The sequence below is a fragment of the Pygoscelis adeliae genome, unplaced genomic scaffold (assembly GCF_000699105.1).
Source record: "Pygoscelis adeliae isolate BGI_AS28 unplaced genomic scaffold, ASM69910v1 Scaffold467, whole genome shotgun sequence".
Classification (NCBI taxonomy): Eukaryota; Metazoa; Chordata; class Aves; order Sphenisciformes; family Spheniscidae; genus Pygoscelis; species Pygoscelis adeliae.
This window is the reverse complement of record NW_008825253.1, coordinates 1,557,687-1,573,320: the sequence shown is the minus strand read 5'-3', so window position 1 is coordinate 1,573,320 and position 15,634 is coordinate 1,557,687. Positions and strand designations below refer to the sequence as shown.

Sequence of the window (15,634 nt, the reverse complement as noted above, 5' to 3'; positions counted from 1 at the left end):
CAGTTTCCCTGGGAATACCCACCAGATGCTATAGGCAGCTTGTCCCTGGTGGAGCCTGCCAAGGAGCAGTGGAGGTGAGAATTAATACATGAGAACCCCTGGGAAGGTTTGGGTCAGGAAAGGAGCACAAGCTCAGGTGTTTTTCTGGTCTGGTTTGATCGTCCCTACTAGATCCACTAAGCAGCAGATTTCAGCTAAAGGCCTTCTGTTGCACCCTAATGGCCCTGCATCTGGCCAGTATTTCCATGTTGACTGTTTGCAAGGACAAATTGAGTCCCAGCACATTGCTCAGCAGTGAAGGGCTCCCCCAGCCTGTGATGGGGCAAGCATCTCTTGTAATGGACATCTTCCAGAGAAGAATCTTCTGGACAGCCCCATCTTGGGGCTCCATTCTTCTCCCCAGGGCTGTCAGTTTGTTCATGCCCTCATGCAGCATGTTTGTGGCATGCGGGGCCATGCGCTAGGACGCTAAAAAGCATCGCAACTATTTTGTCTGAGAAAAGAATTAATAAATCAAACCACCACCACCATCATCAGATGCAAGCGGCACATTAAGCCACAGGGCTACCCTCGGGACTGGCCTTCACGCACACAGTAAGCATTGCAGCTGTTTACTCACTGCATCCCTCAGTCACACCACGAGCTCCCGCTCGGTGCTTGGGACACCTTTGCAGAGCATGACAGGGGACTCTGCTTGGAGGAGGATTTTCTCCCCAGCCAAGTAAACAGGTAATGCTTTACATCAGGCTCGTAGAGAACAATTCCAGGGTGTTGGCAACCCAAGACTTAAGGTACCGCCAAAGAGGTAATGAAGCAAAACAGCCTCCTGAATCCCATGGAAACAAAACCAAAGGAAAATGAAAGTCTTGCTTTGGGAGCAGGCAGGGCTCAGAAAGATTTTGGTTTGTAACGCAGTCTACCGACCAGACAGGTATATCTCCTTACTCCTGCGCTTTTTCTCCAAGCGTCTCAGCCGCTTCTCCTCCCGACGCCGGGCCTCCTCTGCCTCCTGGTGCTGTCGGCACTTGTGAAAGTTCTCCACCACCACCCCCACAAACATGTTGAGCACGAAGAAGCTGACGATGAGCAGGAAGGAGATGAAGTAGAGAAGCATCCAAGGGTTATGGTTCTGGATGGGCTTGTGAGGTGGGGAATTAAAAAACAAGAGAGAAGAGAAACGGCATAGACAAGATGTGTATAAGTCAGGATACTGGGCACTCTGTAGCAACAAGACAGCACAGTATACTTGTGGGGAGGAGGAGAGGGCTGGCAGGAGTTAGGAGGTTTTTCCCAAAACAGTTTCCTCTCATTCATTTTCTCATCAACTAAAATTTTACTTTTGTTGTAAAACCCATCCTAGCCTCCGTAAATTGGCTTACAGGATTTAATTATTTTGGCATTTATTTCATACAGCTTAAGATAAAACCCAGTGGATGTGCATCACCCCACCTGTGAGATCATTTTGGTTAAAGATAGGCTCCAGCTTTTTTTTTTTTTTTTGAGATGTGGGCTCATGGTTAATGTTTCTCAGTTGTTATGAGATCTTCAGAAGCAGGGGAAAATTAAGTACAAAGTGTTACTGTAGCTACAATGGGGTACTACCCATCTAAGACTTGACTTACCTTTGCAAATGCTACATAACACACAAACTTAACAATGTCTCTTTCACAACATTCCTGTTTGTTTCCCATCTCGTACCAGTTTGCTCTTATTCATCATGCCTTCCGTGAAGCCGCAGTGCAATGGCACGTGTGGTCCTCCGCAAGTACCATCATTCTAATTAGAAACCCCATCAGTGCTTGTTTGTGTAGTACATGGGGCGCAGCCACTGTAAAAGCTAATCAGTGGAGAACGGAAAACCTTGGCAGCCTCATGGGCAGTCAGAACCTCAAGAAGGTCCTATAGCTCTGCTCCTTCCTGGGACTTCAAAACCACCAGTCACCCAGGCATGACACTTCTGAGAGCAACACATCTGGACTCTGCAGTACATTTACCTGTTGGTCGATACCCACGGCATCCAAACCATCGTACATGATGTTCACCCAGCCATCTTTGGAGGAGAGGACAAACAAGGACATGAGGGCCTACAAGAAAACAAACAAACAAACAGAAAAGATTGGTCTTGCATTTTAGTCCCCAGAGAAGAAACTATCAACAGACAATGCTCAGCAAAACCAATCCACAGCTCACAGCACATCATCTGGCCTGGAGTTGGTGGAGAAATGCAACATTGTGGCTTGCTTTTACCTATTTCCACATCTGGCTTAAAAGTGAGCAAACTATGGTTGTTAACACTCCTTTTCCCTCACATATAGGCTGACTTCTGCTCAGACACATTAGGCTTTCTGGTCACCAAAGCACAAGTGGCTGGCCCAATGTCATGGGGTTTTAAAAAGCAATAATATATCCCAGCTCCTACTATGGGCTGTATTGCTTTTCAGCCAGCACCTTATTTTTTTCATTTGCAAACATAACAGCTAGAAGTCAAGAGACTAGAAGTGAAAGTTGAGGTCCATACATGAGGGACTGCATGCAAAAGCAGTGGCTTTAAGACAACACTCTCCTATAAACAAGGAATTGTATAACCCTAGGAAGTCTGGCTGCAAGAGATCAAGAGGTGACCTGATCCATTTTTACCCAGTTAGGGTTGCTTCTGATAGATGAATGCCTACGTCATTCTTGGAAACTTCCTCTGATGGAGGTTCCACACCTTCCTCAACGAATACATTTTAAGTGCTCATCCATTAAAAACTGGCACAGAAAATCCCTGCAATGAGGACTTTACCTGTCCCAAATTGTCAAAATTGTACTTCCGCCGAACCCACTTGTAGCGTGCGTTAGTGCAGTCAGTCTTTGTAGTGATGTTTTTTACATCAGGACCATCACAGTAGTAGAATTTGCCTTTAAAAAGCTGTATTTGAGAAGCAACAAAAAAAGAAAAAACAAAAAAGCAGCAGCTTTGAAAATTCTGTTCCCTGATTTATCTTTCTTTCCCCTAGTAGAGTTGTTTGTCAAGTTCAAATTCCTTTCCTTTTTGTCCAGCTCAGATACCTGTCTTAACACACATGGCAGGAAAACACCTCTGGTGAAACTTCAGGCCCTGAGACATTGTTGTGTATTGCCTCAGACACAGAAGGAAGGTGATCCTGCAGGCCTGCCCTGTCTTGTTGAGAAGATGACAATCTCCCTTCTGAGGAAGAGATATTATATACATCCTAGCACACAGAGCCAGGAGGGATCTTGGGAATTTGTCTTTTCCTTCCCCTACCCTCAGGCAGGCTTAGCTGATGCTGTGTTGTTCATCAGGGAGGTCTGCTCTTCTAATCCCGAGAACCTTCCAAGGAGCAGATGCTAACCCCACCCCGGAGCATTTCTTCTAGGGCCTGGCTCTTCTTTCCTAACACCTAACTGAAATCTTCCTTTGGAGAGACTTAAGCTCATTACTTCCACTTTAACCCCAGGTGGTGAGAAAAACAGCTTCTCTTTTGCAGCAGTCACTTACATATGGCCGTGGTGAGGGAAATACTCTACCTGGACGCCTAAAATCCCGAAGATAATGAAGAAAGCACAGCAGATGAGAACAATATTCCCAATAGGCCTCAAGGAGGAGATCAAGGTTTCTACCACCAGCTTCAGACCTGGGGCTCTGCTGATGACTCTGGAAAAAATGGCAAAACAATAAAGCTTTTAATTTTTATGCATGCCCTGTTATTATATGGTTGCTTTGCCTCCTCTCCTTGGGCTGCAGTAAAGCTAACACAACCCTCCTCTACCTGCAGGCAACAGAGGCGATTAGTGACTTATTTAGACAAGCAGAACATTCACAGTCACATTAGATGGAATTAAAAAAGTGTAAGACACCCTGTCAGCAGGGTGTTGGGCAACTGCTTACTAGTAACAGTGAGGAGGGAATACTCTCTATGGGAGGAATATCACAGAGGTTCCCACTACAGGGCTATTTGTGCCTCAGTCCAGAGAGCTGATCTCCTCTGAGGTCTCTCTGATCCAAGCAGAGGGGCACACACCAGGCAGGAGCCTGCTTCCTAACCTAACATGTGTAAACAGCTTCACAGTGGTACTAGAGAGCGTGTCTTGTCCTCTTTCTACAGGCATAAGTGCTCACCTGCCCTACTGGCCTGGGCCCCATGACGACTTTTCAAACAAAGTAATTTCAATTTGTTTCCTAATTAGTTCCTGAACTGACTCTTAGCTAACAGGAACTTGTGATCAACAGCTCCACAGCCAAAGGGTCATCCTATTAAAGAGCAGCTTGCTTGCTGTGAGGCTGTGAGAGGCCAGGCATGCTCTGAGTACAGCCTGAAGCAGCAGCTTTTGGGTATTATGGAGAACAAGTGTTTTCCTTTCCTGTATGAGTGCCTGGAGAATGGCTCTCCCATGGGCGTGTGAAAAATATGTTTGCACACATAAGTGTAACTAGCCCAAGCAAGCTGTTCTGGGAAGATGGGTGTTTTGACTGAAGAACATCAAAGCTTCTTTTTAGGAGGGGCCTGCAGAGTGGAGAGGGTAGGAGTCCTTGCAGGTAGCTTGAGCTTGCACGGCTAATGATGCTTTCATGCCTGCCGAACACAGAGAAAAGAGGAGAGTTGTATGCTGCAGGGACAAAGCATTCCAATAGGGTCTTGTTTGGCAGCAAATAATGTGGCAGTCTGAACTGCACCTACAAAGTGTTAAGAATGGTCCCTGGAGTAATCCTAGAAGAGGCTGTGATAAGTGAAGCCATCGTGAGAGGTGACGAATTCCTCTCTATTAATAGGATCTGGCCTAGTTATTCTCCAAGACCAATTCCCTTTTTCCCCCCTTACGTTTACTTACAAATTGCCTATGCCCTGATTTCTGTTCCTAGTTACATATGTTAGACAGGTGCCCCAAGGTGCTGCCAGGCCAAGGCTTGTCCAGGGTGACCCAGAGTGGCTCCTGGTGAGCCAGCACTGCAAGGGGACCCCAATGCCACCAGGAGAACGGAGCATCGGAGCAAGAGAGGAGACAGAAACACTCACAAAGTTACTTGTCACTAAGGAAATAGAGAGCAGAAGACAAATAGCTGTTGTTCTTGTGGTCATGGGCCTAAACAAGATTGCCTCTTCCTATTACTCTCACAAGCAAGCAGCTTTTCATCAGAAAGCCTACACGTCTCAGGAGGTCCCTATCTTATTTCCCCTGAAATTTCATGAAAAAAGGCTTGTGTTTCTTGCCAAGCAGGACAGAAATAGAACAGGAGCCGTGAGCTGATAAAAATCCCCCAAGCATTAACACTCTTTGTTATTGCATAATTGTAAAAAAAAATACAAATTCTCTTTATTCCTTTTCTCAAATACTGAAAGCGTCTCCCCTTCCTCTTCCTAGCTGAGAGCTAAATTGTTTTGCAGTAATGTTGGATATGCAGGCACGGGAGAGCAGGTATAGATGCCGGAGCTTATCAAATTATTGTCAGCACCTGTTCAATTGCAAATTTTCTCCCAGCCAACACGACCTCTGCTTGGGAATGACTGTGAGGTTGTGCAGTTTAACAAGGAGCCAGACTGATTTGTAAAACGGTGATAAAAATGCAGCGTGGAGGAGGCATTCACTGCACTAACTGCCTGAGTACGGTAACACATCTCACTCCAAACTCCATCCGCTCTTTTCCATGCTGGTGAAGATGAATTATGTTATAACTAATTTCACTGTTTTCAAACAGTTTCACTAGATAAGAGCTCCCCAAAAATGATTCTACCCATACTGTATTTCAGCTTTTTGTGTTATTAAGCAAGACCTCTCAAACTCCTTGATCTATCATCACAAAGCAAACTCAGCCACCCTATCGGTGAACGTACCGGAGAGGTCTCAAGGTCCGCAGAAGTCTCAAAACACGAAGGACACCCAGGATCTTAGCTCCGCCTGCCGATGCCATGGAGACAATAATGTCAATGATAGATACAAAGACCAGGACTCCATCCAGGACGTTCCAGCTGCTCTGCAGATAGGTGTTCTCCCCGGAGAAAAAGCCAAGAGCTACCACCTACAGCCAGGAGAAGAGAGACATTTAAATCTTCACCCAGATCATAACTACGTCATGTTCTGGTCTTTGCCAGGCCTCACTATGGACCATGGAATGAAGATGTAATTACCTTAACCATCATTTCAGCCACAAAGATTGCAGTGAAGATGTAATTAGAAACACTTAGGAATATCCTTTCCTGTAAAACATAGAACAAAAAGAGGCAAGTTATTTAAATACATTAGAAAACAAACATCTTTCATCTTGCAGGGTCTTGCCCTAACAAGACTAAGATCTGGATGCTGCATCAAGGAAGAAAATGACTCAGGTACTCACCGTGCTGTGTGGGTCTATGTCTGGTCGCTCCAGTGCTATAGTGATGCAGTTGAGAAATATGAAGACCAGCACCACGTGATCAAACATTTTGTGGGCAATGACCTTCTGGCACATCACTCGGAACCTGAAGAAATAGTGGGGAGAAAAATATCCTTCAGATGTTTGGGTCAGCGAGAGACTCCCACCTGAATGGCACGTCCTCAAAAGTCTTCAGCAGCTGTGCCACCAGCATCAGCCCAGGTGGTGAGCTAGTCTCTCCACAAGCTTCAGCCATTATTATCAATGCAGTGAACAAGATGTAATAACACCTATTATTAATGCTGGTTAAGCCACCCTTCTTCCTAGACAGGCATGGAGCGAACCATGCAACAATTCTGCCCACATGTAACAGAAAAAGTTACCTAAAAATCAGGAATTGGATTCCTAAAACTCTCACGGTGCTTCTGCATCAGAGAGGGATTTTTCTCAAGGGAAGGCTAGCTAGGAATGTAGTATTCCATTAGCACAAAAACCTGGTGGGCTGGCATTTCACTGGGACTTCTTACCGATTCTGTGGGGAAAACAAGTAGAGGGACCAGTCTTCATGACTCTTGCACCACTGTGGTTTGTAGGGCTCCAGGACTTTACGAATTCGGTAGCAGTAACTCTGGATAGAAAAGAAGAAACACCTTTTCTTCCTCTTTTATTTTCCTGCCTCTTTAACTTTCACAGTCCTTTTGTGAAAGGGGGCAGTACCTGGCATTTCATAGCACCTGTAGGGAGTCACGGCTTTTGGGACAGACATGTGGCAGGCATTGTCACATTTACCCAACAAAACAGGGAGGAAAGGGGTGGGAGAAAGGGGCTGCTGTACAGTGAGATATAAACATAACAAAGCAAGACATTCTAGGCAGGTATCGTTTTGAGATCCAAAGTTGTGTCAAAAGCAAAAAGGCCTCAAACAGCCAAAAAGTTAAATAGAGAATACTCTTTCTAGGCTTTTGAGCCTTCGAGATGCCAAACAGCTCTTGTGAGCAAAGACATTAGCTAGCTGTTGTGTCTACAGATCATTTTTGGAGGCTTCCTGGGCTAGAGGGACAATCTCAACCAGTCGAAATACTAGGCAAATGCATGCACAATCCCTTGCAGTTTTACCTCGTTAAGAGACCACTGCAAGGTAACAACCCAACCCATTAGCTAAAAAAAACCTTTTGGGGAAGTGGATGCCCATCCCATTTTGTCTACACCAGCCATTAAGCAGTAACAAACTTCAAAGCCTGATTTTTAATCAGCCTTCTTGGAGTGGAAAAGCCACTTAATGCATGAGCGCCCAATTTCCCCCTCAACTCACATCCTCCATGTCATCCTCATAGTCCATGGCATCATCCTTGTGGCTGTCGACACGCAGGAAGAACTCGCTGGGGACGTGAACCATCTTGCCGTTGCAGTCTTGGTACTCAGCAGGCAGAACGGCCATGGGGCTGATACTGAGCGAGTGGCGCATCGTGGGCAACTGGAGCAGCTCAGGAAGGTCCAGGGAGCTGCGGTAGTCCAGGGACTCTGCCCGGCGGTGCAACGAGGGCCTGCTGACTGTGCTGGACTTGGCATCATCGGAGTCATCGTCTGTGCTGCCTTTCCCCTCCCCAGAGAGCAAGGACTCTCTTTCTCCTGACTGGTTCTTCTTCTTGAGGCTCGGGGCTCTGCCCAGGCTATTCCAGCTTGAGCGTCGGCTTCCCCAGTTGCTGCTGGTGCCCCAGTTGGCGCAAGGGGAACTGCGGAGGCTGGACTGAGAGAGGAGAAAGACATTTGAGGGTTTGTTTGCAGGAAGAAGCCAAAGGATATGGCATTTTGCCCAGACTGGAAGACCCTTCTTGTTGCAAGTCATGTCTTCCCCTTCCAGCTTTCCTCGCTGCTCCGATTTCATCATACCAATGCCTTGAGATGGGAGTCAAGCACCCAGCTAAGCCCATACTGAAGGTACTCCTTGAACTACACCTGTAGCACCTCTGTAGCACCAGCTCCTCTGTGCTGCATGACTTCCTACTGTCCTGGCAGCATTAACTGTGCATAAAAACTAAACCCAAAGACACTATTGCTGAAGTGGCATTTTCTTTCCTCATGTTCAAGTGGTTTCAGCACACAACTTCCCTGGCTTCCAAAGGGGCTCTGGCACCTGAGTCACTCAAGTGTCTGTTGGAAATTGTGCCCCTATTTGCATTACTTTCTCTTCAATTTGCTGCATAAGGAGCTGGAATGAATGTTTCTCTTACAGCAAATTTCTGGCACTGATCAGTGTGTCAGTGCACTTTGGCTGGTGGGTAGTTGCCAGGATGAGAGCACTTAAGGTCAGAGCAGAAAAGCTAGAAGGAAAACTCCTTTTCCCTCCATGGCTTCCTCCCAGCACAAAACGAGGCAAACTGCCCTCCTCCCCCTCCTCAGCGTTGGCCAGCTCTCCTCTGACTGCTTCATCTTCCTTTGGCTGGTGGCACTGATGTGCTCTCAGAGAAAGGATTCAAATGATGAACAACCCTCTCCAGCAACTCACAATCCCATGAAACCCCAAGGCAAACAACAGTCATCTCTATTTTCTTTTCGAAAGCATTACCTTGACTAAGCAGCTTACCAAAGGGGATAGTGTCTCTGCGTGAAGTGCCTTCACGGTCCGCTGCCTTGATTTGAACATGATATTGCAGTTACAGAGCAGAGGAATGGGATAGATAAGCAGCAGCAGAAATCCACTTTGTCTATTAACTCTGCTCCCTCTGTTTTCATAGAGCTGCCCTCCCGCTCCCCTGTTGCGGGCAAAATGCAATCAGTTGCCAAAGCAGTAAGCTCAGCCAGATCTCTGCTCCATGAGCTGTGCCTGGTGGCAATCGGTCAGCTCATACCTTGTTTCCTCTGTTTCCCCTCTAATGGGACTGCTGTACTGCAACTGGAGCTCAGCTGCTGTGTTGGTAAGGACAAAGGCTTCACTTCCCTTGACACAAGGTGGATTCAAGATACAACCCTAAAACACTGTGGGGGGAAACAGGCCTCATCCTCACAGCAACACTTGACAGCTTCTACAAGAAACCACACAAAATGGCCAGTGTGGTTGGCAAAAGATGCCTGCTCCTCCTCAGAGGGGTTTGCTGGAATAACAGCATGAACTTACGACTTGTCTCGGGTTGCATCTCTCTAGTGAGGTGGCTTGGCACGGACTGCCAATCAGATATTAGGCAGGAAAACCCTGAATCCCACTACATCCCTGTCTCCACTCTTCATATACTCACTGTCCTTGACTGTTATGTTGTCACTGTCCTGCCCCAACATAGCACACCCATTCATTTCTCCCTCTTGACTCTGTTCTCCTCCTGCCTTTCCACATACTTCTCACCTCTATCACCCTCCTTTTTATCTTGCAGCAACGTGTGTACGCACACACATATATATCATCTTTGCTGCTTGCAGGCACTTGAGGGACAGCTGTTAGCAATAGGAACCTACCAAGGACTTCTGATCGTAGCTCAAGGGGTCTAGCGAAGCGTTACTCCCTCTCCTCGAGTCCACAAAAGTGTGCACTGAATCCATGTGTGGGGAACACTTCGGTGTGGGCATTGGTGTGGCGGCGGTGCGCATGATTATAGGAGGTGGCATGCTTCCCCTGCCCTCCAGGTGTCCATTTGGGGTGACGGCAAGTGAGTACATCTTCATCTCTGGAGAGAAGGGGAGAGAGGACACAAGGTGAATGCTCAGCTACAGAAATCACTCTTCAAAATGGACATTGCTCCTTGGTCTTCTAGGAACTCTGCCAAATGGAGATGAAATGTTGTGGGCAATAAGATCACCCCCACCACGTTGGAAGGCATAAGGCAAATGTCACAACTTTTTAAGAGGCCCTCAGCCCTGCCTGGACTTGGAACTCATTGCCTTCCAAAGGAAGCTTCTTTTGCTCACTGTTTCTTGGGATTTAGAGTGGAGTTACAGTTTTGGGGGACTGGGAGAGAGTTTCCAGGGAAAGGACATTGAGGACTGGCTAAATTCACCCTAGGAAGTTAATCTCTTCTCCTTGTCATACAGTCTTGCACAGAGATTTTTATGCAGTTCTGATGTGCTCTAAGTCCCTTCATGGGGAAGGCACTAAGCAAACATTAGTCATTGTCTTTAGTCATCTGTTCAGGGGACAGGAAATGGAAGTGGCTTTTACACATCTACCCGTCTAGAAGAGTAAACCTCCTGTAACAGAGAAATCTAATGGCACATCTCTGTGGTAACTGCAGAAAGCATCTATTTTAGCTGTACGGCAAGTACAGACTGCGAAAACCATATTCACACTGAAGACAAACCAGACATAACACCTCCAGCCCTATGGAGTGCTGTAATACTCAAAACCAAAAGACTAATTTCAAACACAAAACTAAAGTTGAACTAGCTCCTGTTTTACTGGGCTTAGTGGATTCTGGTTTAATAACTGCAGAATCAGTCTTAAGGGAGGGAAGCATCTGTGACCAGCAGGAAAGAAGTACAAGTCTGCAGTGAGAAATCCAAGTGAGTGCATTGCCCCTGCTATTTTTCTTCCACTGGCTGCTTTTGTAATGCAGCGTGCTTCTGTTGTATCATCTACTTAGTTGCTGGCTTGTGCAAAAAGACCTGACCTGCACCACAGAAGTCCATGGGAACACTGCCATTCACTTTGAGGGGTGGAAGATCCAGTTCAAAATTTGCTAATCTGCAATACACCTTCCTCTTGCCAGTGTATCTGTTTACAGACCAACGGCATTCTAATAGAATTGTTAATGTCCTTATGCTGTTTAGTCACTGGTTGGCACCTATGAGGCTTATGGAGACACACAATTACTCATGGACTTTGACTGATGGCAAGTTCAGCCCTGTTTTCTATTCCTGTATTACCTGAGAAGAGGTGACAGTATTTCTTTCTCCTAGAACTCTCTTATTATTTGAAGCTGCTCAGCAAATAGTTGGTGCAAAGCTGGCGCATAGTCAGTGCTGTGGGTTCCTTGCCAGCTATTTGCAATGGACATTCATTTGATCACTTGGTGTTTCGAATTTGTTGCTTCATCTGCAGACTGAGCAGCTCCATCACCTTGTTGTGATCCAGCTCTGTCTCAGCTTCCCCAACAAATTACTTCTGCCCCTTCCTCAGCTGAATTCCATCTGCTCACCACAATCAATATCATTTCCTTAGCTGAAACGAACTCCGGTTTAGGAGCATTTAAAGTAATCCTAACAAGAGCCCAAGCTGAGAATCAAAGTACAGAGGAACTAAACTGGCTCCTGTTTACCATCATACTGTTCACTCTGTTAAAATACGTGATCTTTTCCTGTCCCCTCTCTGGTTGCAAACTCTATGGAGTGAAGGCTGTCACCTACTATTCCATGTTTATAGTACATTAGTACAATGTGGCCTTGCCTCAATTGCCAGGCCCTCCTGTAACACAAATGAACAGCAACATTTCCATCAATCAAACCGCACCTAAACGCATTTGTGTGAGAAACCAAAAAGAACAGATGAGAACATGATTGATTTGAAAAGCTGCTGAGATGCAGTGTGAGAATACTGCTGTCAGCAAACCACTCTGTGGTAATGATACAGAAGAAACGATGAGACATATCTAAATATTCTAGTATAGTTTAAATTAGGAAAACATCTGTTTAAAGGAAATATCAATGCTCATTTAGCTTTCCCAACACTTTTTGCATAGCTGCTCTGTTAACATAGCTATCGGATTAATTGCCAAATAAAATGGATTCTTCCACTTTCCCCCATAAGTTTCAATGAAAAGATGACTGTGGAAGCAGAGTCGTAGCTCTCAGATTCCCAGGAAAATGTGGGGACAAAATCCTACCTGTTGCTCGGAGGTCTTTCAGCTTCTCAAAATCATCATCGAAGTTGGCAGATGTCTTGTCCTCATCTGTGTCTGACCTATTGGCATCACCCTGCAGAGGAGAAGGATAATTAACAGACCTGATTCATTTAAACTTTAGCACAAAGGCCATTTGGATTACTTAGCAGCTCAGAGATACCTCAGCTCCCCATGGTTAGTTTAAGCGTGGCCCCAAGAACTAGGAGGGCAGAATGCCAAATTCCCTCTGACACTGCCCTGGGGAATGACGCCAGGTAAGTCCCTTTTCCTTGTTTTAATTAATTTTTGTACTTGGACAGAAGCAACGATGATGTGATTGTGACTACTGTTCCTGCAATGTTGTTGTGTTTCCTACACTGTGCCCAGCCTCACTGAACAGTGTATCCCAGGGAGAACACGAAAGTGCAGCTGTAATCAGAGGAGTGACTAAGAAAAATTGGCATTGTGGGGTTTCATATTTGCACTCTCCATGATCCCAGCTGAAAGCACTTAGGTTTAATGTCAAAGGATGTCAGAGGGTTTTTCTTCTTTATTTGACAGCACTGTAAATTTGACTTAGATCTGAAAACCCAGCCCCGATTTGCTTTCTTCATGGTGGCTGGTAATCGAGATCGTATTGGGAAATCTCTTGGCATTGTTGAAGCTGAGGCAGAAGGGAATGAGGCCAGCTTGCCTGGCAGCACAGCATCATCTCAGGACAGAGAACAGCCAACCACCCTCAGTCTGGCTTTCCTCCTGGGAAGTCCAGTTATTTTTCCCTTTCATACATATCTGCCTCTGCTACCAAAAATGATCAGCCTAAATAATGTACAAGCCTGGGACAGAAGAGCTACTGTCAGGTTCTCCTCTACTGGGGGACATTTGCAGAGAGGAGAGATTCCAGCAGGCTGTCGGCATGACTCTGGCTTGATCCATCAAGACGGCAGAAAAGCTGTGCAAATTGATAGCAAACGGTCGGATTAAAGCAGCTGATCCCAGAAAAGGAGCACAGTTCCTTAACTGGTGCCTGAACAAATCATCATGGTTTCTAGGGACATGATGCTGAAGTGGCAGTGAACTTAATTTCATCTGTGATGTACTGCTAAATGGTGCAGCCAAACAGACAGGATGACTGAAAGACTTAAGCTCCCTTATTCATCTTCTCTGTTTTGGAGCAGAAGCACTAGTGCAGAGTAGATGAAAGATTTGCATAATTTTGGAATGTTCGTCTGCTTTTCCAGAGCAGCTCTGGAGTAGATTTCAAAATGACATGGGAACAATGTAAGCACAAATACGCAATTATGGTCCTTTTTGAAGTCTGGCTGCTTGTTGTCCTAAGCACAAATGTACTAAAAATGGTTTTGTGGCCATTTAAGCCTATTCTCTTCTAGGGATACTCCTGCCAAACTTGCTCCACAGGCAGATGAGAACCTGAGATCAAGCTGAGACTGTGTACTGTGATTCACAGTACAATTTTTGGTGTCCTTGCTGAAATGCTGCTGATGGTTCAGAGCTTAGAGCAGCTCTAATGTGCGCCCTCTTAGCTGCACAAGTCTCCCAGGAGTCACTCTCCATCTAAGTAAAACAAACACCTGAGCAAAGGGAGGAGAAGTGCACCTCAGCGTCTTCTATAACTGCTAGAGGTCAAAAGAAGAATTTCTGCCATATTCCCAACATACCAACAGAACCAGGGATGACAAAAGAAAACCCAGCTCCACTGATGCTTCTTCCTGGGAGTTGTCCAAGGAGACTGTAAACATCTTTGGTTTACAACCAGAGCTAAGCTGTGCATTTATAAGTGCAAGACTTGAACTGAGCCCTGGTAGCTGCAATACAGCCCTGAGAAGGGTTTTCTGTAACACAGCTAATACCACACTATGAGACAACTGACAAGCCCATAGACTTAATGTCAGGATTTATAATAAATGGAAGTGGAGAGCAAAACGTGCCCTGCAAATGTCATGTCTGTGGTTGCTGGCCTTTTCTGAGGCAGCACCGAGTGAATAATACAAGCTTTGAAAACTGCTTACATACATTTAAATCATGGTCCGTAACAGCCCCAAGAGGAGCCATTAAGCCTGAGCAAGAAAACAACAGCCATTCGGCTAGGTCTGTAATCATGCACTCAGAGAGTTTTGCATGAGGCTGCCTATTTCTGGCTTCACATTAGCAGGCGATTCAACTTCCAAGAGGGCAGGTAAGGAACGGGATCTGTACTGCACAAAGATACCTGCAAGCTACCAGGTTGCCGAGCGGAGAAAACTTTCTTCTGCCTTAAAGTAATCAGGAACAAAGGATGCAAACTGCTGTACAAGGGCTCTCTGTGCCTAAATGCAAGATTGCTTGAGCAGGAGCAGTTTCCAGTCAGTTGGGTCACACATGCTAGTTATCGTCTGTTTGGGTTTCCCTGGCATGTCCTCTTTTTCCACCCAGATTTGCTGGTTGGTGGAATCTGAGGATATCTGACACGTCTGGCCACTGAATACTCTGAGCTACCATATGGCCAACTGTATTGGTTGCTTCTGCATTCAGTTCAGGAAAATCTATTACTTTAGCACAGACTTTAGCCTGCTATGGCCTATGTTGTTTTCTAGCAGAATTGAGGTCCAGCACCTCTGGACCTGGTATGCCATTGTAGCAGTATTCAGATCCGCTCTGAATACAGCTACAACTCTCCTAGAGGAAAAACCCTTCTGGGTTGGGAAGACAGCAGCTACTGCAGAGCCTGTAGAAATACCGGCAATTCCTTTGCTTTGGTCTTATTAGGTTAGTGGCTAAAATGTCCACCTCCATCTGCAACAGGTTGCACTAGAACAGGAATATGGCAAAGGTGTTATAGTATCCAGAGCAAAGCCAGGAGATGCTGAGATTGGTGACACTGAGAAAACTACAGGAATTTGGAAATAAACAGTGTTAGCATGAGCTCTAGTCACTGACACATGGAGTATAGGCTTGTTCTTGGAAAAAGACCTTCTTGCTCTTCTTGGTCAGCTGTGCTGGATCTTCAGGGCATGGACCGCATTGTGTAAGACATTTAAATGCCCACTAACGCAGTGCAGAGCTGTTCATTCTGAAAGCGATGAGCTGGACTACTTGTGTCTTCTCTGTGTGCGCAGGTGGCACTCACCACCCTCAGCATCCATGAAACAGCCCTGAGCGATGTAGATCAGGGTTGGTTTTTTCCAAACTGGGGCTTGGCTCCTGTTGTTTCAATTAATTTTCCTCTGCTAGTGCTGCGAGGAAGCTAGGAGGGATGTTTTAATAATGAATCTATGCGGATATCCTTGAAAGACATAAATGTGGCTGTGTTGGCTTGAGAGAAGGGAATTTTTGGTCCATGAATATTGCAGTTATATTCCATGGTCAGCGAAGGTTTGTCTAAGTGTGATCTAAACACGGCATATGAGAGCACAATACCATTTCTGGGGAAAAAATGAAAAGTGAAAAAAAACCCTATAAAAATAATTACTTTCTCCTC

The 15,634-nt window shown here is 45.8% G+C and overlaps 1 protein-coding gene across 1 annotated transcript in view; it reads right to left on the bottom strand.

Annotated features, from left to right (window-relative positions):
• The window catches only part of CACNA1H (calcium channel, voltage-dependent, T type, alpha 1H subunit), a 127,664-nt gene that overhangs the window by 34,719 nt on the left and 77,311 nt on the right, over positions 1-15,634 (bottom strand). Inside the window, exons 13-23 of the mRNA XM_009329419.1 lie at positions 12,160-12,250; positions 9,800-10,008; positions 7,665-8,099; positions 6,880-6,980; positions 6,335-6,458; positions 6,129-6,197; positions 5,835-6,019; positions 3,532-3,658; positions 2,786-2,911; positions 1,995-2,084; positions 925-1,138 (exon numbers count right to left, since the gene is read on the bottom strand). Coding sequence (XP_009327694.1) covers positions 925-1,138; positions 1,995-2,084; positions 2,786-2,911; positions 3,532-3,658; positions 5,835-6,019; positions 6,129-6,197; positions 6,335-6,458; positions 6,880-6,980; positions 7,665-8,099; positions 9,800-10,008; positions 12,160-12,250 — 1,771 coding nt within the window. The remainder of the gene's footprint in view (positions 1-924; positions 1,139-1,994; positions 2,085-2,785; positions 2,912-3,531; positions 3,659-5,834; positions 6,020-6,128; positions 6,198-6,334; positions 6,459-6,879; positions 6,981-7,664; positions 8,100-9,799; positions 10,009-12,159; positions 12,251-15,634) is intronic.